General features: G+C 37.1%; 1 protein-coding gene across 1 annotated transcript in view; it reads left to right on the forward strand.

The window, feature by feature from the left end:
* The window catches only part of LOC127429716 (sortilin-related receptor-like), a 112,424-nt gene that overhangs the window by 23,021 nt on the left and 64,836 nt on the right, over positions 1-24,567 (forward strand). The window contains exons 3-5 of the mRNA XM_051678822.1: positions 4,394-4,522; positions 13,023-13,184; positions 13,549-13,616. Of these exons, the coding sequence (XP_051534782.1) occupies positions 4,394-4,522; positions 13,023-13,184; positions 13,549-13,616 (359 nt within the window). The remainder of the gene's footprint in view (positions 1-4,393; positions 4,523-13,022; positions 13,185-13,548; positions 13,617-24,567) is intronic.

Below are 24,567 nucleotides of genomic sequence, written 5' to 3' on the forward strand. Positions count from 1 at the left end.
ATCCATCATACAGGTATACACAGGCTTAAGACCATAACTGGCCTCGCCGTACACATGTTGATGAACGGTCTCCTGTCTTTTCTTTTTACCCATAAAAAGCGTTAGTTACGTTATGTGACAGTAATGGGTGCTTCATTTCAAATCATATAGAGGCTATATATGGGACAATCAAACATCCGCCGCTCCTTTTGCCATGATGATTCAGATAGATCGCTAATTATTGCTTTCTTCTGTGACGTGTTTCAAGTGTACTGCATCTATAAGCCAACATTTGACAAGTGATAATTTTGACAAACTTTGCTAGTTATTTTTTTTCTTATTTTATATTGCTGTGCTGCTCTGCATGAACCGCTAGAGGGTGCGTCTCTATCTGTAGGGGTTTATGAATATACACACAAATTGTTTGATATACAATGAGTGCTTTCTAGATAAACTTGATAATCTATAGATATTGATTTCTAGATAACTTTCTAAATAGAACTGGATTAGACAAAATGAATACATACATTGGCTAAGAATTATTTAGCAGTTTTCTTATTCTATTATTTCTGAACATCTGGGTTTATTATATTTTAATTTATTTTACATTTACACTGTTGACAGCCCCCTGTGGTGCATTTGTACATTTTTCTTGCTCACCTTTGTTTCCTATAATGAAAAGAACTTGGATTTCTTTAACCAGGTTGCTTTGCATTCTAATAAGGAACATACAATGTGAATCATGGGAGTACATTTAAAAGTTTAAAAAATAGAATTGTGAATTGTAAATTGTCCATAAGTTTGATAAAATTCGAGATTTTATTTATTTATTTTTTTGCCATATCGCCCAGCCCTGCTTGTATGCAATTTTTTCCTCTGCGTGGCAATAATTGCAATGTTGGACTTATTATTATTTAATGCAAATGCAAGAACAAAAGTGTTATGAGGTGCTAGAGTTGTTATCTGCTCAACCGTGAAGTGCATTTCTGATGGCACAGTTCAGGGAATTATAGCTTATTCAACCAAGGAGCTGTTCTTATAGAAAAGCAGGGAGAAGAAAATCAGTACAGAAAGCTCCATGTACAATTTTCAAAATTAGTGAGGTGATACTTTTGGTCTCATTTAGGGCTGCAACTAAAGATTATTTTGATAATCGACTAATCTAACGATTATTAGAATGATTATTCGACTATTCGGGCGATTATTGCAACGATTAATCATTAGCTCTAAACCGACTATTCAGCTTGTGCCCCGACTTAAAAGGTTGTATTAAACGTGCTTCCTAACAATAAAGAGAACAAACTCATCTTTTAAAAATACCTCTAAGTGGCATTCACTGAATTAAAGGGAAAAAATACTTTTTATTATGTTTAATTCAGTAAAAATTTCACTACAAAAAAATCCTATTGTTATCAAGTGTATTTGTCTTTTTTCCATTTAAAATTGTCAAAAATTCCTTAAAACAAGATACATTTACTTGAGAAGTAACATAAGATATTTAGACTTGCTTTAAGAGAATGTATCTTAAATATAAGTGTATTTTGTATATTGGTTATACTAATGCGAGTGCAGTAAAGACAAAATACACTTCAAGATCTCTTCTCTAAAAGCAAGTCTAAACATTTTATATGCTGCTTCTCAGGTGAATGCATATTTTTTAAAGGATTTTTAGATATTTTAAAATATTTGTATTTTTAATATTATATTCAACATTCTCAGATAAAAAAATAAATAAATTATTCTGCAGTATAGCTGCTAAAGTAAATGTACGTTGTTTTAAAGGAGTTTTAGGGGGCTTTCACACTGGGCACGTTTGCTGCGGTCCGATTCCGAGTGCGATTGTTCCCGGTGACCCCCGCAGCGTGGGTCTGGTTTCATACACACTTGATTCTATCGAACCCTGGTCCATTTGCGTTCATCTTACGTCATCACAAACACGCATGGAGAACACAATGCGACTCATCATACTTTTTGTTTTTTTGTTATTTTGGTGCCATTATGCACAGCAGAGTGAACGACAACTGCGTATATGTGTGCTTCATGGCGTAACTCATCAGATGTCCAGGGGAAGGCGGCTTGCTGCTGCTCGCAAAAAAAAGTTTTTTGAGGAGACAGCTGATTGCAAGGTTTACACTGAACGCTTACTTATCTTTGTTTACACTGCACGCTTACTCACGCTCGTTTCCAAGGTGAAGTTATCGCCACTGTCATCTCCTATTATACCCTATATTTATAACCTATAATAGTATTTATATATAGTATTTATAAGGTGTATAGATAGATAGACAGACAGTATTTATAGTGTTGATTGTACTTGTATGTCATTGTGGTGTCTTTTTTTTTTTTTGGGACTTTCAGGAATGTGTGGTTCCTTGAGTGTTGTTGAAACTAATGATGTCGTCATCGGCTAAAACGCATGCGCAGGTTACTTTACTTCCAGGACGAGTGTGCACACGAGTCCGAGTTGCTTTCACATTCACGTGAATCGCGCTACAGGTCCATTGCAACCGAACTCAGACCACCTCCTACAGGTAGTCTCGGGTTCGGTACCACGGTGCGCTCCCCGGTCCGCATGACAGCTTTCACATTACCAATTTTTCATGCGAACCGTGCTCTGTTTCGAACTAAACTGCCAGTTTGAAAGCACCCTAAGATATTTATATTGGAAAACAAGCCAAAACAAAAACAAATAAAAATTTTATTTTTTTTTGCAGCGTATAATGGGGCGAAGACTACCCTCTCTCACCTTTTTGTTCACTTCAATCCATCTTTAACTCACAAAAAAAAAAAACCTCTCTCTTATTAATAAAGCTGCATTTTGCCAATTTTCTTCACGATAAGAAATGCACAGTGACATATGATGATTCAATACGTCGTGAGCCATCACGTTATAATCTAGCCGCATTAAGCACGCGCACTCGAGGGATGAGCGTCCCCACAACAGAGTGTACCTCAGCCAGGTGCAGTTTCAAAACATTTGCACATTTTATCAAACGTTTTATGTATAAAAATGTGCATGCACACTATTACTGTATAAGTACAGTTGAAGTCAGCAGTTTACATACACCAGTTTTTCACAATTCCTGACTTAATCGTAGAAAACCTTCCCTGTTTTAGGTCAGTTAGGATCACTACTTTATTTTAAGAATGTGAAATGTCAGAATAATAGTAGAGAGAATGATTTATTTCAGCTTTTTTCCTTTCATCTCATTCCTAGTGGGTCAGAAGTTTACATACACTTTATTAGTATTTGGTAGTATTGCCTTTAAATTGTTTAACTTGGGTCAGACATTTTGGGTAGACTTCCACAAGCTTCTCACAATAAGTTGCTGGAATTTCTGCCCATTCCTCCAGACAGAACTGGTGTAACTGAGTCAGGGTTCTGCCCACATATTTTCTGTCGGATTGAGGTCAGGGCTTGTGATGGCCACTCCAATACCTTGACTTTCCACAACTTTGGAGGAATGCTTGGGGTCATTGTCTATTTGGAAGACCCATTTGCGACTGAGCTTTAACTTCCTGGCTGATGTCTTTAGATGTTGCTTCAATATATCCACATAATTCATGATGCCATCTGTTTTGTGAAGTGCACCATTCCCTCCTGCAGCAAAGCACCCCCACAACATGATGCTGCCACCCCCATGCTTCATGGTTGGGATGGTGTTCTTCGGCTTGCAAACCTTTCCTCCAAACATAACGATGGTCATTATGGCCAAACAGTAAAATTTCTGTTTCATCAGACCAGAGGACATTTCTCCAAAAAGTAAGATCTTTGTCCCAATGTGCAAACTGTAGTCTGGCTTTTTTATGGCTGTTTTGGAGCAGTGGCTTCTTCCTTACTGAGCAGCTTTCAGGTTATGTCGTTTTAGGACTCATTTTACTGTGGATATAGATACTTGTCTACCTGTTTCCTTCATCATCTTCACAAAGTCCTTTGCTGTTGTTCTGGGATTGATTTTCACTTTTCTCACCAAACTAATTTATTCCAATTAGCCCATCAGAAGCTAATTGGCTAATTGCTTAAAGGCTTGACATCATTTTCTGGAATTTTCCAAGCTGCTTAAAAGCACAGTTAACTTGGTATATGTAAACTTCTGACCCACTGTAATTGTGATATAGTTAATTAAAAGTGAAACAATCTGTCTGTAAACAATTATTGGAAAAATTACTCATGTCATGCACAAAGTAGATGTCCTAAACGACTTGCGAAAACTGTAGTTTGCTAAAATTAAATCTGTGGAGTGGTTAAAAAATGAGTTCTAATGACTTCAACCTAAGTGTATGTAAACTTCTGACTTAAACTGTAATTGGAGGTTTTGTTTCACAGATTCATACAGATGGGTACATCATGCAGTTTTTCAACCGTTGTGAGTCAGATTGGAAGTTTGACACTCTTGTGTTATTCGTTCAACAGGTGTATGTGTCCTATGACTATGGAACCACCTTCACCCACATATCAGAAAGATTTCAACTGTCTGGGGACAAGGAGGGCAAGAAACAGGTCATCTCCCAGTTCTACCACAGCCCTGCTGACAATAAACGAGTGAGTATGGAAACTAAATTAACTTGGCTGTAAGTGTGACATCCTTGGGTTCTCTTGTCTTTGTTATTTTAAGCTGAGGTTACACAAGACCACTGCTACGTCAACCACTTCCCAGCCATCTGCAGCTGTGACATTCTACTACTTTTTGGGAGTAGCACACACCCCCCCTAAAGCAGCAGATACTCTGGGAGAGGTGATTACTGCGTTTGGGAAAAGGTCATGTGGCATCAGTGTATTACTCCCTGTTAATTTAGAGTCTGGGGGACGGAGCTTTAACTTCTATCAAGAGATTATGGGAGAAAGATTTAAACTTGGTTTTGGAGGGAGGAATTGTGGGCTAGGATTCTAAAAAAGGTCAAGTCTGCATCTAGAGATGCAAGGGTGTGCCTTATGCAATTCAAGATATTATATAGATTGTATTGGACCCCCTCTAGATTGTATAGGCTTTGTCTTAAAGACACACCCACCTGCTGGTGATGCCAATCAGAAGATGGAGACACAATCCATGTTTTTTGGGGGTGTGTTAAGATCCAGGAATTTTGGTTGAAGGTTCAGAGTTTTATGTGTAACGTTTTAAGCACTCAGATTTTACTTTGTCTCAGACTCTGTATTTTGGGTGATGGGGCAGTCATAAATATGGGGGATAATCACATAAAAAATTGGGTTCTGACCAGTCTCATGTTTGGCAGGCAAATTATTTTAAGTTGTTGGAAGTCGGATAGAGCACCCTCATTTTTGGAGTGGTAATGGGGAGGGTGGCAGCTTTCGAGGAGGTGGCAAGTAGAAGGCTGGGGTTTTGGGACTTATTTATTAAGAAATGGGGCAATTATTTAGTGTTTTTGGGGGAGGGGATGTGGAGAGTATAGTTTAGTTAAATTATCTATGTTTTTTTATATATATATATATATATATATATATATATATATATTTTTTTTTTTTTTTTTTTTTGTGTGTGTGTGTGTGTTATTATGTGTGACCACGGAGGTGTTCGTTGGGGGTCGGGGTGGGGTTGGTGAATGGGAAGGGATATTAGTGGGGGTTGAATGTGAAATGTTGATTCGTTGTATATGTGTTGTATATGTTTTTCTTTGTTGTGTACATATTAATCAATAAAAAATGTTAATTGCAAAAAAAAAAAATAATAAATGAAGAAATATCCACAGATAGACAGTCGCTAACGTTAATGAATGAATGAATAGGAATACAGCAGGCATACTGTTATACTCACAGACTAAAAGCTGTTTATTTCTATACAGCAGGGGTCGGGAACCTTTTTTCACTAAGGAGCCAATTTAAAAATTTTGGTCGATGCATTTTTTCAAAAGAGCCTTACCACAAACGAATAATTTACTATTTTCAAAAACAGCGTTTTTCAATCAAATAAAATCATTATATTGCCATAGACTACTCAAAAACAAACAAATATGCAAAAATTCATAGGTAACATTGCAATATGGAATTGAGTACACGTGTTTGTGCGGGTCTCCATAAAATTGTAAAAATGTAACTTCCCTTTTGGGCTGGGCGATATGTAAAAAATATTTTAATGATAATCGATTTAAAATATCGCGATATCCGATTAAATGGTCAACCCCTAAGATCGGTGAATATTTTTGCTTTATTGATTTTGCTTTAAAAATTAAGTTAATTTTTGAAACACGAAAAACTTAAAAGACATTTCTAAATTCAAATTGCACTTTAAATGATACGAAAAAGCAATTAAAATAACGAAGTGATTAAAAAATCTTAGATATAACCACCTCCCCAAATACAAACATTTACCATCTACAACGGCCCCATTTGCCATCACGCAAGCAGGTGAAAATGTACTAATATCCTACAAATTAAGAACTAAAGACAATTATAAATGTAAAGATAATTATAATAATCATCATAATAAATAAGCCTAATAAATTCCCTTGTGTTCCCCAAAAATGCTGCCAAATGTGTGTTCTTATCGAATGTGTTTGTGTTGCTTTTTGGTAATACAGTTTATGCTGCCTAAAGAAAATAAAATAGAACTCAATTTTAGGTTCAAGGTGAACGTGTCTTGTATTACTTTATGATTTATTTACTTTCGTTTTTGTTTCTTTAATACAAAGATACCTGTATATATTACTATTAACTGCTTCGTGGAAATAAAGCAAAACTCACAGCACCTCACGAGATGATCAGAGATCATTTGCAGCATTCTCACAGACGACATTATTCTTCCAAACAGTTTTCAGTTGAAAACAGAATGAAACAGAGAAAAAGGAGTGATAACTCTTTGCACGCGCTTGCTCCACAAGACAGTGTCCCGTTGCATGCCTCTGAACAAACATCGAATCGGACACGAGCACTGACGGCTTTTCTTTTGTCTATTCTTAAAAATATAATAAAGTGTGTTTCTTCAAGCGTGTCTTTTTGACTGACAGCATTTCTTGTCATGCGTCACTCCGAGATGTCTTACATATCACCCACCTGTTGCGGGTAGATGAGCAAAATTTCTCCCGCGTGAAATACATTTGGACGAGGAGCTCGCGAACTGGATTGAGACTCTTTGCATTTTGCGGGTGGCGGGTGCTATATCACACCCTGGGTGCACATAAAAAATAACGAACGTTTTTATAAAATTGCTCGTAGAAAATGCTCTTAACAGCTAAAATCAATAGTTATTGGGAAACGAGGCCCAGAACTCTATGCATGTGCATGTCTAGGAGAAGTGCTTTCATTGCAAATAAAATCAGATGCACATTGGCGGCTTTTCTTTCGTCAGTTCTTCAAAATGTAATCACGTTTCATCAAATGCATGTCTCTGTTTCTAATTTCTTGTAATATATCACTCCGAGAAGTCTTACAGGTCGCCCTTCACAGTGGCTGGTATAACAGCTAAATACTCCGCATTAAAAATCTGCATTTGGCGGGTGTTCATTTCAAACCTTGTTCACCAGGAGTAGGCTGTACGACAAATTCGGAAGAAAGGAAATTAAAATTGTCATTGACTTCAAGCTTTGCAATCGCACCCACACTTTCTGCTGGAAAATTCTCTCTAGAAAGTTGTAAACGATCATGTGTTGGTGAATGGTGAGACACCCGGTGAGCCACTTGATTTTTAACAAAGAGCCACTTGTGGCTCACGAGTAGAGCCTGACCGATATGGGATTTTTGAGACCGATACTGATTTTAGAGGAAAATTCACTGATGGCCGATATAGTTAATTTTTGAGCTGGAATGAAAACAGACCTTTTCTATGTGGATTGTGCACCGATTTTCCATATGACTATGCAAAAGTACTCAGAAGGCTGCTTTTTAAAAACAAATATTTTTATCAAAGAATATTTGACATTATTATTATACATTGTCAACAAATTCTGGAAATGAACACTGAGAAAATAAAGAATAAATAAAAATACAATAAATAGCTTAAAAAACATCAGTACTGTATGTTCAGTATCAGTCAGTTGCTGACCATTTATATAAAGAATAAATTAAAATTATAGCTAAATAAAAATCAGTACTGTATATTTTGTATCAGTCAGTTGCTGACCATTAAAATAAAGAATAAATTTAAATCAAATAAATAGCTAAATAAACATCAGTATTACTGTTTAGTATCAGTCAAATGCTGACCATTAAAATAAAGAATAAATAAAAATAAAATAAATAGCTAAATAAACATCAGTATTACTGTTTAGTATCAGTCAAATGCTGACCATTAAAATAAAGAATAAATAAAAATAAAATAAAGAATAAATAAAAATAAAATAAATAGCTAAATAAACATCAGTAGTACTGTTTAGTATCAGTCACATGCTGACTATTTTAATACTGTCAGTCAATTATTGGGAGATTGTAAAACAAGAAGCATTTATACCTGCCGAGTCAAGAGATAAACAGCGGCAGCCGTGTTGCACCGTATTCTGTTATACAAGTTCAGGGGAAATTTTCAACGGTGGAAAACGGACTTTTAAATATTAAATTTTATAAATGCAATGACTGGAATTGTTTGGTTAAAGGGGGTACCAAACTGCTAATCCTGAACAAAACAGTTTGGTGAATACATTTTTACATACACTATATTGCCAAAAGTATTCGCTCACCCATCCAAATAATTGAATTCAGGTGTTCCAATCACTTCCATGGATCGCCAGCTTTCTGCAGAGTCAATCGCTACAGACCTCCAAAGTTCATGTGGCCTTCAGATTAGCTCAAGAACAGTGCATAGAGAGCTTCATGGAATGGGTTTCCATGGCCGAGCAGCTGCATCCAAGCCATACATCACCAAGTGCAATGCAAAGCGTCGGATGCAGTGGTGTAAAGCATGCCGCCACTGGACTCTAGAGCAGTGGAGACGCGTTCTCTGGAGTGACGAATCACGCTTCTCCATCTGGCAATCTGATGGATGAGTCTGGGTTTGGCGGTTGCCAGGAGAACGGTACTTGTCTGACTGCATTGTGCCAACTGTGAAGTTTGGTGGAGGGGGGATTATGGTGTGGGGTTGTTTTTCAGGAGCTGGGCTTGGCCCCTTAGTTCCAGTGAAAGGAACTCTAAATGCTTCAGCATACCAAGAGATTTTGGACAATTCCATTCTCCCAACAATGTGGGAACAGTTTGGGGATGGCCCCTTCCTGTTCCAACATGACTGCGCACCAGTGCACAAAGCAAGGTCCATAAAGACATGGATGAGCGAGTTTGGTGTGGAAGAACTTGACTGGCCTGCACAGAGTCCTGACCTCAACCCGATAGAGCACCTTTGGGATGAATAGGTGCGAAGACTGCGAGCCAGGCCTTCTCGTCCAAAATCAGTGTCTGACCTCACAAATGCGCTTCTGGAAGAATGGTCAAAAATTCCCATAAACACACTCCTAAACCTTGTGGAAAGCCTTCCCAGAAGAGTTGAAGCTGTTATAGCTGCAAAGGGTGGGCCGACGTCATATTAAACCCTATGGATTAAGAATGGGATGTCACTTAAGTTCATATGCGTCTAAAGGCAGATGAGCGAATACTTTTGGCAATATAGTGTACATTTACACATTAGCTTCCACTCAGCTGACAAGCAATGAAAGTAGCTACGTGGTTATCTAGTTAGCTATAAGCTCGTTGTCATGGAGAGTAAAAGATGGACCAGCATTGCGTCTCACCAACTAGGTAACAACATAGCGTGAAATCAACACTCAACAGACACAATCCACCACCGCACCATTGTCTGCTGAGCTGCAAAAAAATGCTCTGATGTTTACCTTTCAGTCTGCTACATTACTGACTGCACTGACAAACTATAGCTGGCTAATAGCAAACAGACATGAATGACATGGTTGTTAGGGACAGGGTTAATGTTATATTAGTTATATTGAAAAGGGAAAATGATGGAATCATTGTTTATTATCTTTCCAGTATGTATTTCACAAACTAGTTAGCATCTTACAGTGAAGACACCACTCAACTTGGAGTCGGAGCGCACTCTGCTGGACAAACTACGCTATGACACCAATTGAAGCATTGTTTTCTGCATTATAATTTCTGAAAAAAAAGTTTTCATATCTGCATATATCGGTAAACATACGCAGATACCGATATATCAGTGAAAGGCTAATATTGGCCGATATATTGGTCGGGCACTACTCGCGAGCCATAGGTTCCTGACCCCTGGTATACAGCATAGAGTTACGAAGCATAGAGATGCATATTTATTCATAACGGAGCACGTCTGACTTTTGAGGGGATAAAGGGAAGCCAGTACTTGGGCAGCTGCTCCCGGGTCCTAGTGCCTGTCATATATAATCTCTGTCAGCGTGACTATACAGAGATGCGACGTATATGTGTTTTTATTCTCTAAACAATGTTTTTTTGACCAGGTGCAACTTAATTTTCCAGAAAATATTATAAAATATGTAAATAAGGTGGAAACGTGTCATCACAGTCTGTGAAAAGGGTGAAAAAAATCAACACGTCATAAATTCGACTGCCAATTTTAGATTATTTGAAATGTTTGAGTGTGTTGCCATTTATTGGGGCAGTGTGAATTAGCATTTATGCTACATATCTATGAATAACTAAGCCAAGTGGCATTTACCTGTGGGAAACTGCAGTAGCTGATACTGAACAGTTTCTTGAATTTATTTTTTATTTCTAGTGCTGTATTTCAGTAGTATTAATTTGTTATAAATGACAAATTTGCAAATTTATTAAGTACCATTCATAAATAAATCATATAAGTTATGTAAGAGTGGTGCAGGTGTATTCACTTATGCTTATCCACTTGTGCAACAGAAAAAAAAGCTTTTGTCATTGTTCATTTGCTTTGGTTAGGCTACTTACCTATTTTGTTTCTGACTTGAATGTGTGACATGTAAGGGATAATGTACAGTCAGCCAGTCGTTATCACAAATGAAATACACAGCTACTAAGCAAATAAATTTATAAATGCACATAAAATATTTATTTTCATTGAAATTATGTGAGAAGAAATAAATCGCTGAACAGCTGAAATCCACCTCCAGTTTACATTCTGTTGGTGTTTATTTTGTGATAATGACCGTCTGACTCCTCATTATCCATTCTATTACAAGGATACTTGCCAAATAAATAAATAAATGGACATGAAATATTGATTTGATTTGAAATGATTTATTAGCTTATCTGTAGAGATCGCACAGTGATCCGAGAAGCAAGAAAGATGACTCGCAACATCCGGATGAGCGCTCTGATACGTCTTAATCCCCGAATGTGGGGTTGTTACTCAGACATATCAGACCTCTAGATGGCACCATTGACCAATCAGAATTAATTATTCAAGAGCGCTGTGTAATAAGTCATAATTTCGATTGCCCAACTTGAATGTAGCAACTCTTTAAGGTCTTCGTCCCTGGTCGTTGCTCTTGGATCCCACTGTAACTGCTTGCTCAAGTTGCTCCAGGGAGCAGAGTCTCATGGGAGTTGTGTTGCTGAGCTGCAGATATGGCGGTGCTGCTGTGGGACTCTGCATTGCGTCTTTACAGAGGCTGACGGCAGCAGACGGTGACCATCCATCTGGAGTCAAATGATGTTGCTGGCAGTACAGCTGCTTCCTGATGCTAAATCATTACAGGTGTAATTTGTAAAGCATGCAACCTCTTCATTTGAGCACAGACCTGCTCAATTACATTTTGAGTGATTTGAGTCACTCGTGCAGTCAATCTGCACGTAGGGGGGAAAATTCTGAATCTCAATTGCTACAGATGGGATAATAAACAGAGATACTGGCAGGGTGCTGGTGGAGTTTATTATGTAGTATTTTAATGTATTTGTGATAAAGTAATAAAATCAAACACAAATCGCTGTGATGATGAGTTTTCTGCATGATGACTGAGTAATATCCATACTAGGCCTGTTTTATCATTGATTAATGTCAAGGCAACCACCCACAACATCCTAGTATCTTGGCAACAAGTTTTGCACGGGCAAACATCACTCACATTTTCATCAGAAAATGAAAAAAATCTGGTTCTGTTTAGAATAGCACATGGTGTAATGAAGATCACGGTTTGTGAATACATATGCTTTCCTCTTGCTTTCTTCTTTTGTTTCTCTGTTCAGTATTAGTTTTTTTTTTAAGTGTTTGCATTTCAGTCCCAGTCCTCACTGTCTGTGAATCTGAAGAGGGAAGTTTCCTGCTTCCTTAACCAGGCCATTGAGAGGACATAGTTTATGGGGAAGGCTTTTAATTGTATGATCAAAGAGAAGAGAGGCAGATTAGAATGGTTGAAATGCTAAATCCGATTAATCAATTGTCTTAAAAAAAATGTTGAAAAATATATAATATATATATATAATTATTACTAAAACACTTTGTAGGTTGCTCATGGAGCTAACTGCCTGGAATATACAGGTGTGTTGAAAAGTCTTAGTCCACTTGTAAATCCACTTCTATTTAGCATTTTTCTGATTTAATAGTTGTTTTTTATTAGAAATTTAATGAGCTTAACAATTTGAGTGAAAATTTTAGTTAAACTTTCAGAACTGAATTATGAAATTTCTTAGTATTTGGTATGTCCCATTTTTGCTTCAATGACGGCACACACTGGAGCTGGCATGGACTTCACAGGTTTATACAAAATAATCTGATAATCCATGCTATCCAGCATGATTTGACTGTTCCAAAAAGCATCTTATATGCTTCAGTAGAAACAAGGAAATGTGACCTTTTGTGCAAAGGAGTTGACATGGTCAATTTAATTTGTTTATTTGATAAGTGATAAGGGGGGTGGGGGGGGGGGGGGGGGGAGTAATTTTACATCTTAATGTGTCTTTGTTATACAATTCTCAAAATCATAAAACTGTTCATTTAAATTATAATTTGAATCCAAAGTTTTTACTGTGGTCTTAGACTTTTGAACCCCAATATACAGTTTATCTAGACTGTAGCCTTGCAGCTTTGAGAACTTCTGTGGTGTTGTTGACCAATTCATAAGTGAATTTTTCTTTATGCTTGCTGAAGTTGCAGTTTCTTTATCTATATTTTCTTCATTTTCTCTTCCAGTACCTGTTTACCGACACCTTAAACAGTTATCTGTGGAACACCTTTGACTTCTGTAAAAGTGTCCAGGGCTTCTCCATCACATTCAAGCCCACAGATTTACTGCTGCATAGTAAGAGGCCAAACCTGGTCCTGGGTTATGACAGTTCACATCCAAATAAACAGGTATGATTACTGATACATCTGATACAAGTGTTCTTTCAACACTGGGCCTAGTCCTCATTTGTGATTTTTTTTTTTTTTTATTTATTTTTTTACTTTAGACAAAGGTGTCTAAATGTTTTGTAAGCTGTGTCCAGTTTTTGTAAGATAAATGGTACTGTCATTTTAGGCTTTCGGCTATTGGAGGTTGCCCTTTTAAATTTTGCATCAACCAGCATTTTTTTTATATTGTTATCTGCCACAATTTTCATATGAAAAGCCGATTCACGACAAATGTGGAATCATATTGCATGTAATAAAAGAAACTGCTGCCTCCTGAACCACTCATCCCTCTTTGTGTGTTGTTTCTTCTGTTTTTCTTTGGCAGCTGTGGAAATCTGATGACTTTGGTGAGACGTGGGTGTTAATTCAGGAACATGTGAAGTCCTACTTGTGGTAAGATCAGTGGCGTAGGCCCAAAAATTTTTTTTTTAAAGAACAGCAACAACATTTGCACTCACCCCGAGCATACATAGCAGAGATGGAAACTCGAGTCTGCAGCTCGGACTCGAGTCGCACTTAAGTCACAAAAAAAATGTCTTGCGACTCGGACTCCAAAACAATTGACTTGAGACTTAACTTGGACTCTAAATCATAGACTCGTGAAAAACACAAGTCATTTTGCGACTGTTTTGGCCAGCTCTCACACTCTCTCTCTCTCTCTGATAATGCATTGCAGTTTTCTGTTAAGCAATATCAAATGGCATACGCATCAAAAGTGGAATGAAAGAGCGCTATTCACTGCCCGAATCAGTGGACAAAGCAGCCCGAGCACAGAGTAGCTCTGCTTACGCATCTCTCGGACCGGTGTCGAGCTCTCAACCTCACAGCTCACATTACAGCCCTGCAAGCCTGCGAGGACCAGTGAGAAGCAAGGCGCGAGTCTTGGAAACATTTTTTTCGGCACAGAATTCTCTGGTGCAAACCAAACGGGCTGGTTTGAGTATTTCTGTAACTGCTGATCTCCTGGGATTTTCACACACAACAGTCTCTAGAATTTGCTCAGAATGGTGCCAAAAACAAAAAACATCCAGTGAGCGGCAGTTCTGTGGACGGAAATGCCTTGTTGATGAGAGAGGTCAACAGAGAATGGCCAGACTCATTAGAACTGACAAAGTCTACAGTAACTCAGATAACCACTCTGTACAATTGTGGTGAGAAGAATATCATCTCAGAATGTTATGAGAATGTCTGAGATGCAGGTTGGCGCTGTTTTGGTGGCACAAGGGGGACCTACACAATATTAGGCAGGTGGTTTTAATGTTGTGGCTGATCGGTGTATATATGTTTTTTATTTTTATTTTGTTTTTATAGTTTTATGTGTGTAGAATACTGTTTTTCTTTTTTTACATTTTACCATGGTAGTGAAGATCCATGATTGGTTTTACCTGAGGTTACCATGGTCTTGTTACAATTAAATACCACTGTTTAAACTATAAATACTATGGTACATTTTCATAAAGGCAAATGCTAAATAGAATAAAGGGCTTTAAAGCCCTAAAGATTTATGGACAAAGCTAGTTTTCCTTCTGTGTAAAATCTGTTACATTTTAATGCAAAAAAATTTATAGTTTATTGATTGTTTCCTGAATAAAAATAAAATCCATGATTAAAGTAAAACCGTATGTACTTTATTAGACATAAATAAATAAAGGCAATCCATTAAAGCAGTCAGTTTTAATATTTCAAAATGGAATTGGACTTATACAGTGTTATTAAACTAACCAGCTTAAACTAACCAGCTGCAGATAAAGATCAGCTCCAGCTTCAGCTCCACCACCACCCAAAAAAAAAAAAAAAAGAAAAAAAAAACTAAGCTTTGACTTGGACTTGTGAACAAAGACTTGAGACTTGACTTGGACCTCAGGATCTTGTGAACATGTCTGATACATAGAAACCAATACTGACACACATGTATGAACTTTGAGTCACATTTTTATAATATCACATGTTATTTTTCAGAAAACAAGTGGTGAAAGTTGGCTTTTTATCAAATGCTGTGGTGGTGGTGTAGTGGACTAAAGCACTGAACTAGTAAGCAAAAGGTTGTTGGTTCAATCCCCACAGCCACCACCATTGTGCCCTTGAGCAAGGCACTTAACTCCAGGTTGCTCTGGGGGGATTGTCCCTGTAATAAGGGCACTGTAAGTCGCTTTGTATAAAAGCATCTGCCAAGTGCATAAATGTAAATGTAATGTAAATGTAAATGCGCTCTGCCAGTGTTCAGAGATTTAACGCATATGCACACATACTGGACTGATTTTCTGAGTTTCTCGCACCGCTTAGTAATTTCTTTCCACCATAAAAGCAGATCCTTGTCCGTTGGTTTGCATGATAAGAGATTCTTAGGGAAAGTACAATATATATTAAGTGTTGCTCATGGCAGGCAAATGCGAAAAGGAAAATCAGTTTGTGATATTATATAGTTTTTATTTTAGTAGTTGACTAGCTGGTGCGAATGATTACTCGGTTAGTTGATTACTAGTGGTGTAACGATTTCACTCATCTCACGGTTCGGTTCACAATTTTTTAACTAAGCCTGACTTAAGATAAATTCAGATTGAAAGTTTTTATTATTATTGCTTTAAAAAGTTAATTGCCTTTCAAATTTAGCTAAAAGTACTTTTATTAAAAGTGCTAAATGATCCATCAGAGATGTTCTGGGACTAAAGATGAGCTCAGAACAGGGCAAGGATGCCAAAATTATTAGCTAATAATTCTGCTAACTGAAAATTAGGAATTATGTTAGATACATATGCTGCTTACACACTGTCACTGATTACATACATTTTAAATATTTCAAATTCAAATTTAGTGTTTTTCTATAATAGCATTTTCTCTGATTACATCTCAATAGTCTTTTAAAAAATACATATTTAATGGAAGTGCATGCTTATCCTGTTAAAGAATAATTTACTGATGAAATCAAATCAGATTGACATTTGACATTAGGATTATATTTCCCCACTGCATTATTATACATAATATTCAGCGTTATATATAACCGCTGTAGTAGATTTTTTAATATGGCATTATTATTAAACCTCTGTAAACTTTCATTTTTAAAGGCGTGACTCTCTCCTGCTCATGTTTCTCCCTGTGTTACATTTGCTTTTCAGTTTCAGTGTCCGTTTTCGCAGTTTCAGCCAAATTCATTATATAACACCTGTGGCTGCTAGTGTGCAATCATATTTTGAGCTTCTTGTGTGCATTGAAGTAATTTCTGTTTGTATGCCCATGTTACGTAGGTGTAGGTCTTTGCACATATTGGATAGAACAGACGCTAAAATAATAATAAAAAAAAAGTCCAATCTCCATGATGCGCATGGTCACATTTATGAACCACGATATATCATGCCACGATAAACCGTTACACCCCTATTGATTACTTGTGCACATCCCTAGTTGTCCCAACTGTTAGTTAGTTACTGTTTAACACTAGACATAAGATTAAGCACTTTGCAAGAGTAAATGCAAATTGCTCCGACTGTGTCCATCATGAAATCTGTTCATGGAGTTTTATCTAGTGTGTATGTGTATAATTATTTGTGTCTGTGTATGTACGGTCTGCTTAGATTGCCAATATCCTCTTATTCCAGTCTACTTGATTGCACAGATAGTTGAAATATAGCTCATTATTGTGATTTCAAAACCACTTAAGCGATGGGGCTCAGGAAGATCACTGGGAAATCCAGTGTGTGCTCTTCATTCTACTCCACACTGGATTTGTGCTTCAGTGTAATTTGGAGAGGGTTGATAGCTTTGTGCTGCCTTATTCAATTCAAGAGTTTATGGAGGAATGTGAAACTCTTGGTTTGGGTTGCAGCCAGTACTGAAAGTGTGCACAATCAGGTGCTGGCATCGAAAGCAAGCAGCAACTACAATTAACCGAGCAGGGCTTATTTCTCTCCAGGTTCATAAACATTTTGCTCCAGGATAGGATCCAACCGATTAGTGTGTTCAGACTACAGCCCATCATGAATATGATGTTATTAACTTCAGTTTAAAAGTGAAGTCGGTAATTTTTCGATATTAAAATACTTTCTCCCATCCCAAATGTTGAGACAATTGTAAGATAGTAATTTTTACAGTGATTTCCCTGAATAGTGTAAACATTGTGGCTCAGTTAAGCTTTCAAAACATTCCTCTTGTTTGTTTGAGTGTCCCAATCAGCCTGACACAGCAACATTTGTTCAACCAGTGGTGTTAGTTTGGGGCAGAACTACTGTTTGATGACCCACAGAAGATGGAGGTGTTTGGGAAACCTGTTTGAAAACTATGTTTGCAATTTTTTTTTTTTTTTTTTTTTTTTTTATACTAGTGGTGCATAAATTACCCACTTCATCTTTAAGTACAATAATGTCTTAATGCCAGAACAAATTTGCTACTTTATTGCACAGAGCAGGTCAACATCTGTGCACTTTGTGGCTGATTTGTGGTGGTATAAAAGAAAGAAGTCACCGTTTTCAAGTGTGAGGGCTGCAGTCAAGACAGCCTTGATTGCATGTGAAACAGTCAGTCGCTGATGCTTCTCTGATGAAGCTGAGAATGCACTCGTATTAATAATTGATTGCGTCTGCCCAACATTGGCCCACTTCATCTGCTGTAATGGCAGTCAGCGCCCGTAAAGATGAGACTCAGTGCAGTGGCCCAACACAAATGACTAGGAGACTGGTTCTGTCAGTGCTGCGATAATTGTTCTGGTGTATCTTTTGTGGCAACATGAAGAGCTCTTATAGTCTGTGTCTGGGTTAATTTAGTCCTAGCAACCTTAATTATAATTGTCAAACATCCATTTTATTTTCTAGTTTCAAGTTTTTCCAAACCCCTTACCTTAAGTATAAAGCCCAATGTATGCTTTGATTTTGACGCAAACGCTCAGCGTTTGCATACAGTCGAACGCGAGCCTGTCGAAGTACTTCATTTCACAGTGCGCACATACACGGGCATTTGGCGCATGCGTGCTATGACTGCTTTGAGATGCTGGACTATTTCTCTTCAGGAGTTTAGACCCATAAAGATGTCTTTATATTTCTTCAAACTGAAGTCACACAAATGCAGGGATCTCCTGACCTCTGCAAGTTCTTCACGTGCACATCCACTGTTGATGTTTTTACTTTCGTCTACTGTTGTTTACAGGCAATTACATCATCTTCTAGCGCTTCTTCATGACAGCAACGGTTCAGATGTTAGTGTTGCCAACTTCTGGACCCACTAATTAGTGCAAATAAATGCAGGTGAATGCGCATTCTGCAAAATCGGGCTGCGCATGTTCAGTGCTCGAGCACACTGCTGATGACGAAATTTGTTCGCGTCTGATCGAAGTATACTTTGGGCTTCAAACATTTGGTCTGTGATGTGTCACGCACCATTTGTGCTATGGACACAAGGCCTCAGATTCTGTGTTGAGGAATCAAATGAAATCAAGTAAAATCATGTGTTGAGGAGAGGTGCGCTATTTTTTGAATCATTGGACTTGCAATTTTCACCTGATGGTCAAATAAATGGGGGCAGAAAAAATTCCATGGACTTACGATTTTGGACATTATTGATGCCTCAAATTGTACCACGTGTTGAGGAGTGGTGTGGTATAACTTTTCTAAATGATCAGACTTGTGATATTTACCTTGTTGAAGATTTAAAAAAAATAAAACGGGTTGGTGGAAAAATCCAATGCACTTACAATTTTTTAACTGGCGTTCAATAAAATGGGGAACGAAAAGATCCCATGAATTTACAGTTTTCGCCAAGTGGACGATAAAATGAGGGGTGTAAAAATCCCATGGACTTATGATTTTCACCTGGTGGACGATAAAAGTGATGGGGGAACCCAATGGATTTATAATTTTCGCTTGTTGGACGATAAAATGGGGAGCACAAAAATCCCATGAATTTACAGCTTTCGCCTGGTGGACCATAAAATATGGAATGAAAAAATCCCATGAATTTAAGATTTTCGCCTTGTGGACATTAAAATGGGGGGCCCACTGATATATATATATATATATATATAAAACTGGATTGCTCACGCAATGGTAAACTGCCAGCTGGAGGTGAAGCCACCAGAAGTGTTCGAGCGGCCATTTTAGTATGCCCAAACTCTCACAGAGCATCAATGACTGACAGGCGAAAACACCCCCATTTCACCATCTCCGACCTGCAGATATGACAGTTGCATTTCGCCTTCTATTGACAAACATGTTTAATTTTTAATTAGCTTGTTATGGATAATATTATTTATGAGGTAGAAGATATATGCCTATTGATATCATATATGCCTATATGTCAGAGCATTCACGTGCCCCGATGTTCAGTCTATCAGTGCAGCACAACAATCACCAAAGGAAGTGGAAAAACTGTCCACAAGTAGGAAAAGCTGTAATATCTGTTTGTTTAGAGTGACAAGCGTCCTTGCCTCCAAATGGGACTTTAAAAAAGTAAAACCGGGATTTCTAAATCGCCTTAAATGCCTGGGATTTGCTTGTTTTCATAATGATGTGCTCTCTGTAGTCATACATGGATTCATGTCATAAACATGTGATTGTTTGCCATTTAAATATAGTATATCAGTTTAATTTTAACCAACTTTGCTTTATCTCACTCAACCTCAGCGCCCGCTGCGCGAGTGAAAGAGAGAGAGAACGCGCGCTCTTATTCAAGTGACCACGAGAACAAGAATTTTTTTTATAAAAACATAAAATGAGTAACTCTGGAAAAAACACATCGATGATCACAATAATAAGTCTGAAATGTCTGTTTGTATCTTACCTCAGTTTCAGTGAACTTGTTTACATTCAACTGATCTGTTCGCTGATTATATTTGTAAGAGGTGGATACTGTTTGATATACAGTAGATACACATAACTCGCTCGGGCTTTCAAGAAACAGGAAAAATTCCAGACTTTAAATAATTACATGTGTAGGACGTTTGTGTTGTAGGGATGTACATGCAGATTTCAGATATAAAATCGGTGATTGAATGACTGATGTTTACTCGCTGAAATTAGATGATTTCCTGTTAAGTCAACAGGAACATTGAAATATTTGGGCATAGCAATATGGCAGTGCAGTGGCTTCACTGATAAGACGTCATGGGCTATCCTGTTCTAAATATATATCAGTGGAGGGGCCACAAAAATCCCATGGATTTACCATTTTCACCTGATGGATGATAAAATGGGGGCATGAAATTTCTCTTAACTAACATTGAAGGAGGGATCTGAGCCATATTAAGGGACCAGAATATCAGAGACTTTTTTTTTATTGAGCCAATTAGCATTGTGTGATGGGACATTTTTTTATTTATTTTTTTATTATCATTTTAGCATCTGTTCTATCCAATACATGCAAAGACCTAAGTCTACATAATGCAGGCATACAAATGGAAATTGCTTAATTGCACATAAGGAGCTCTAAAATATGATTGCACACTAGCAGCTAGAGCTGCATGATTAATCGTTAAAAGATGGCGATCTCGATTCAGACACCCACATGATCTCATTTCTAAATGACAGCGATTCTGCAATATATATTAATGTTCCAGTGGCATGCATTTGTAAGGCGGTCAAATTTAAATTCATAATTCACTTCAAGACATGTTTTTAAATGTTGATAAACTTTATATGGCATCTACAAAACACAGCGCTCCTGCAAGAGATGCTGAATAAACTAAAACGCAACGGCCAAAGACGTTTGTCCAGCACAGTGCTTTACAAACTGCAGGGTGCAGCTACGATTAGCTAGGAGTGTGACATAATCTCTGTTCAGTTCAGTATTTTAATAGCCACCGATGCTACAAAAATACCGGCATTACCAAGATCTGACTAAATTCGCTACCCGTGCGCTGTTTGATCACAGCCGGCTGCTTTCAAACGCTCACATGCATGTCTGCCCGTGCGCTTGTGTCTTGTGATGTATGCAGTGCTGCTGCATGAGAATCTGCTCTGTTTTTAATCAAAATACCCCTCTTTAGGCAATATTGATGTAAACACAGCTGTTAATTAATTACCAGCGTAAACAGAGGGGATTAAATCTGCACTGTCTTGACAAGATATTAAAGCAAACACAGCCGTTAATGTTTAAGCAGACGGGATAAATTCTTCAAAGTGTCAGATCTGTGTGATGTCTAAATGTATATAAGCTGCATGCTGTCTGTTATAGGCATTTATGCATTCTTACTGCATCAAATCAGTTTTGATGTATATCTAATAATCACACAGTAAAGAGTGTCAAATATTTAAGTAGTTTCATTTTGCATTAAATTACCTTTTTTAATGTTTTATATTCTAATTTTTTAAATGTTTAATTGCTACTGTTGCTAAAAAACTTAAAGCACTGTTTACACTGTTTTCTATTTAATTACTGGCTCTTGAATAATTCCTTGAAGCAATTTTTACAAGAAGAACACTGAAAGCCTCATTGTTTTAATTTAAATTGTTAATATTTAGTAAAAAAAAATTAAAAAATGTTTTTGTAAAATAAGTGTTTTACTGCGTATTTGCTTACAAGTGAACATAGAACTGTTAATGAAGCTTTTTTTCTGCTCGTTTTACTTTTTAGCATGTGAGAAACAGGTTAAATTGTTTTTTTTATTTATTATGCTATTTTTAACAGGATTTGTTTTTTTGTTTTTGTTTTTTGTTATAATTGCAAGGTGCTGTTTGGTTTATAATGTATTCGTTGCACCCTCTTGTGGACTTAGGACATTTAAAAATTATATATTTGATTTACAACTTGTTGCATTTTTGCATAGATTGAAGCAGATAACATTTTGTCAGAACCTCTAGTAAATTATTTTACTTATACCCTTATGTCCAGGTTTTGTAAATCACTGAAATAAGCATTTTTTCTTCAGAATCGTGAGAGAATCGTTATTCTAAGCAAAGAAATTGAGATTCTCAGTTTATCCATAATCGTGCAGCTCTACTAGCAGCCACAGATATTGTAAGATGAGTTCGACTGAAACTGCGAAAACTGAAACTAAATCCATGTAAGCAAATGGAATACAGGGAGAACCAGGAGCTGGATAGAGATGCACCTTTTCAGTGCGAGGGATCGAATATCCGTTTGAAGCACAAGAGGGATCTGCTCTGACTGCGTGAGAGAAAATTTAAGTTTACAGAGGTTTAATAATAGTGGCATATTAATTTACTATATAAGATGCTGAATATTGTGGATAATAATGCTATGGGGGAATATAATCCTAATGTCAAATGTCATGTCTGATTTTATTTCATCAGTAAATTAATATTATTTAACTGGATAGGCATGCACTTTAATTATGTATTTATGGAAAGAATATTTAGATGTAATCAGAGACTATTTTACATTTTAAAATATTTTAAATGTATTTAATCAGTGACTGTGTGTAAGCAGCATATTGTCAGTATGCAGAATTATTAGCTAATATTTCCATTTGGTGTCACCATTGCCATATTCTGGGGTGATATTTAGTCCCAGTACATCTTTGATGGATCAATTTATGGACAGCACTTTTAAAGGAAAGGAGTTTTGCATATGTCTTTAAAGTAATAATAAAAATCAATCTTAACTTTTATTGATTCAGGCTTAGTTTAAAGAATCGTGAACCGAACCATGAGTTTAGTATTATGAACCGAATCGTAAGATGAGTGAATCGTTACACTCCCACTTACGACCAGCCAAAACACCCTAGTTGCAATCGCAAAATTTGTGACAAAATATTCAGGAACCTTAATGATAATTTTCAAACAACCTACTTATTTTCTAGTGAAATGTTCAGTGCATTTAAATTTATTCTTACAAATTTGCATTTAACCATCAGAAGGTAGAAGCAAGTTCTGTCAAACAGGTTGCCTTTTATAGGTCAAACAAACAGACTGTGTGTGTGTTCCAGGGTATGAATTGTCTAGTTTGCTGACTGAATCCACTCTGCACTCAATAGGTTTTCAGCCTTAATCTGAACAAACCAAAGGCTGAGCAGCAGGACTAGTTAAAAGAACCGTAAGCCTCAGCTGTTATCCTTCTCTTACCCTGCTGGTGAACTCCCAGTCATGAAACAGAAGGAAAGCAACAGTGGTTTGTGTATTTGTTCCCCTATGGGATAATCCCTTTATCCTTTAACTTGGAGATTTAAGAGCCTGTCTCAACAATCAACCCTCGTGTATACAAAGGAAGTGAATTCAGGCCTTTGGTCCAGAGAGGAGAGCAGCAACATGCAGCCTTCCCTTGCATCTCTCTCAAACTGCTGCCCGGTCCACCCTGTCTGTAGTCTTGATCGCCCACACTCACTCTGAATAATTTATCGGTTACATTGTGCTGGTGACAGATGAGGAAAATTGGTTGCCACTTTGGTTCTGTGTTAGTTGAAATTTGGCTTGTCAGAGATAAGCAGATCTTTATCACATATAACGTTACAGCTCTGTTTATGTGGTTGTATATCGATTTGTCTGGGGGGGTGCATGTACAAGTATGCTACCAGTCAAATGTTTGGACACACTTGATTGTTTTAGGTTTCTCATGATCTTATAAAAACTTCTAAAGTCTAATGCATACATTCTTGAAATTCATTTTGTACACAAAAATAAATTGTGCCTACATATGGATTTCTATATAAAGCAAATGTGAGTATAGTCGTAAGTCGTTGCAATTGGCTGTTTTTGGAAAAACATAAAATTTGGTCAAAAACCTGATTTTTGTCTGTTTTGGGTATCCTGTTGTTTTTGATAAAACAAAGTCACAGCCTTAAATTCTCAATGTCATTATGAAATTAAAACTATAATTATTTATTTTTAAATACGGTTTGCCAAATTTTGAAATATAATATACTGTATATGTGTATACTGTGTATGTGTGTGTGTGTGTATATATATATATATATATATATATATATATATATATATATATATATACACATACATACATACATACATACATACATACACCGATCAGCCACAACATTAAAACCACCTGCATAATATTGTGTAGGTCCCCCTCGTGCCGCCAAAACAGCGCCAACCTGCATCTCAGAATAGCATTCTGAGATGATATTCTTCTCACCATAATTGTACAGAGTGGTTATCTGAGTTACTGTAGACTTTGTCAGTTTGAACCAGTCTGGACATTCTCTGCTGACCTCTCTCATCAACAAGGCATTTCCGTCCACAGAACTGCCGCTCACTGGATGTTTTTTGTTTTTGGCAACATTCAGAGTAAATTCTAGAGACTGTTGTGTGTGAAAATCCCAGGAGATCAGCAGTTACAGAAATACTCAAATCAGCCCATCTGGCACCAACAATCATGTCACGCTCAAAATCACTGTGATCACATTTAATCCCCATTCTGATGGTTAATGTGAACATTAACTGAA

The sequence above is a fragment of the Myxocyprinus asiaticus genome, chromosome 39 (genome assembly GCF_019703515.2).
Source record: "Myxocyprinus asiaticus isolate MX2 ecotype Aquarium Trade chromosome 39, UBuf_Myxa_2, whole genome shotgun sequence".
Lineage (NCBI taxonomy): Eukaryota > Metazoa > Chordata > Actinopteri > Cypriniformes > Catostomidae > Myxocyprinus > Myxocyprinus asiaticus.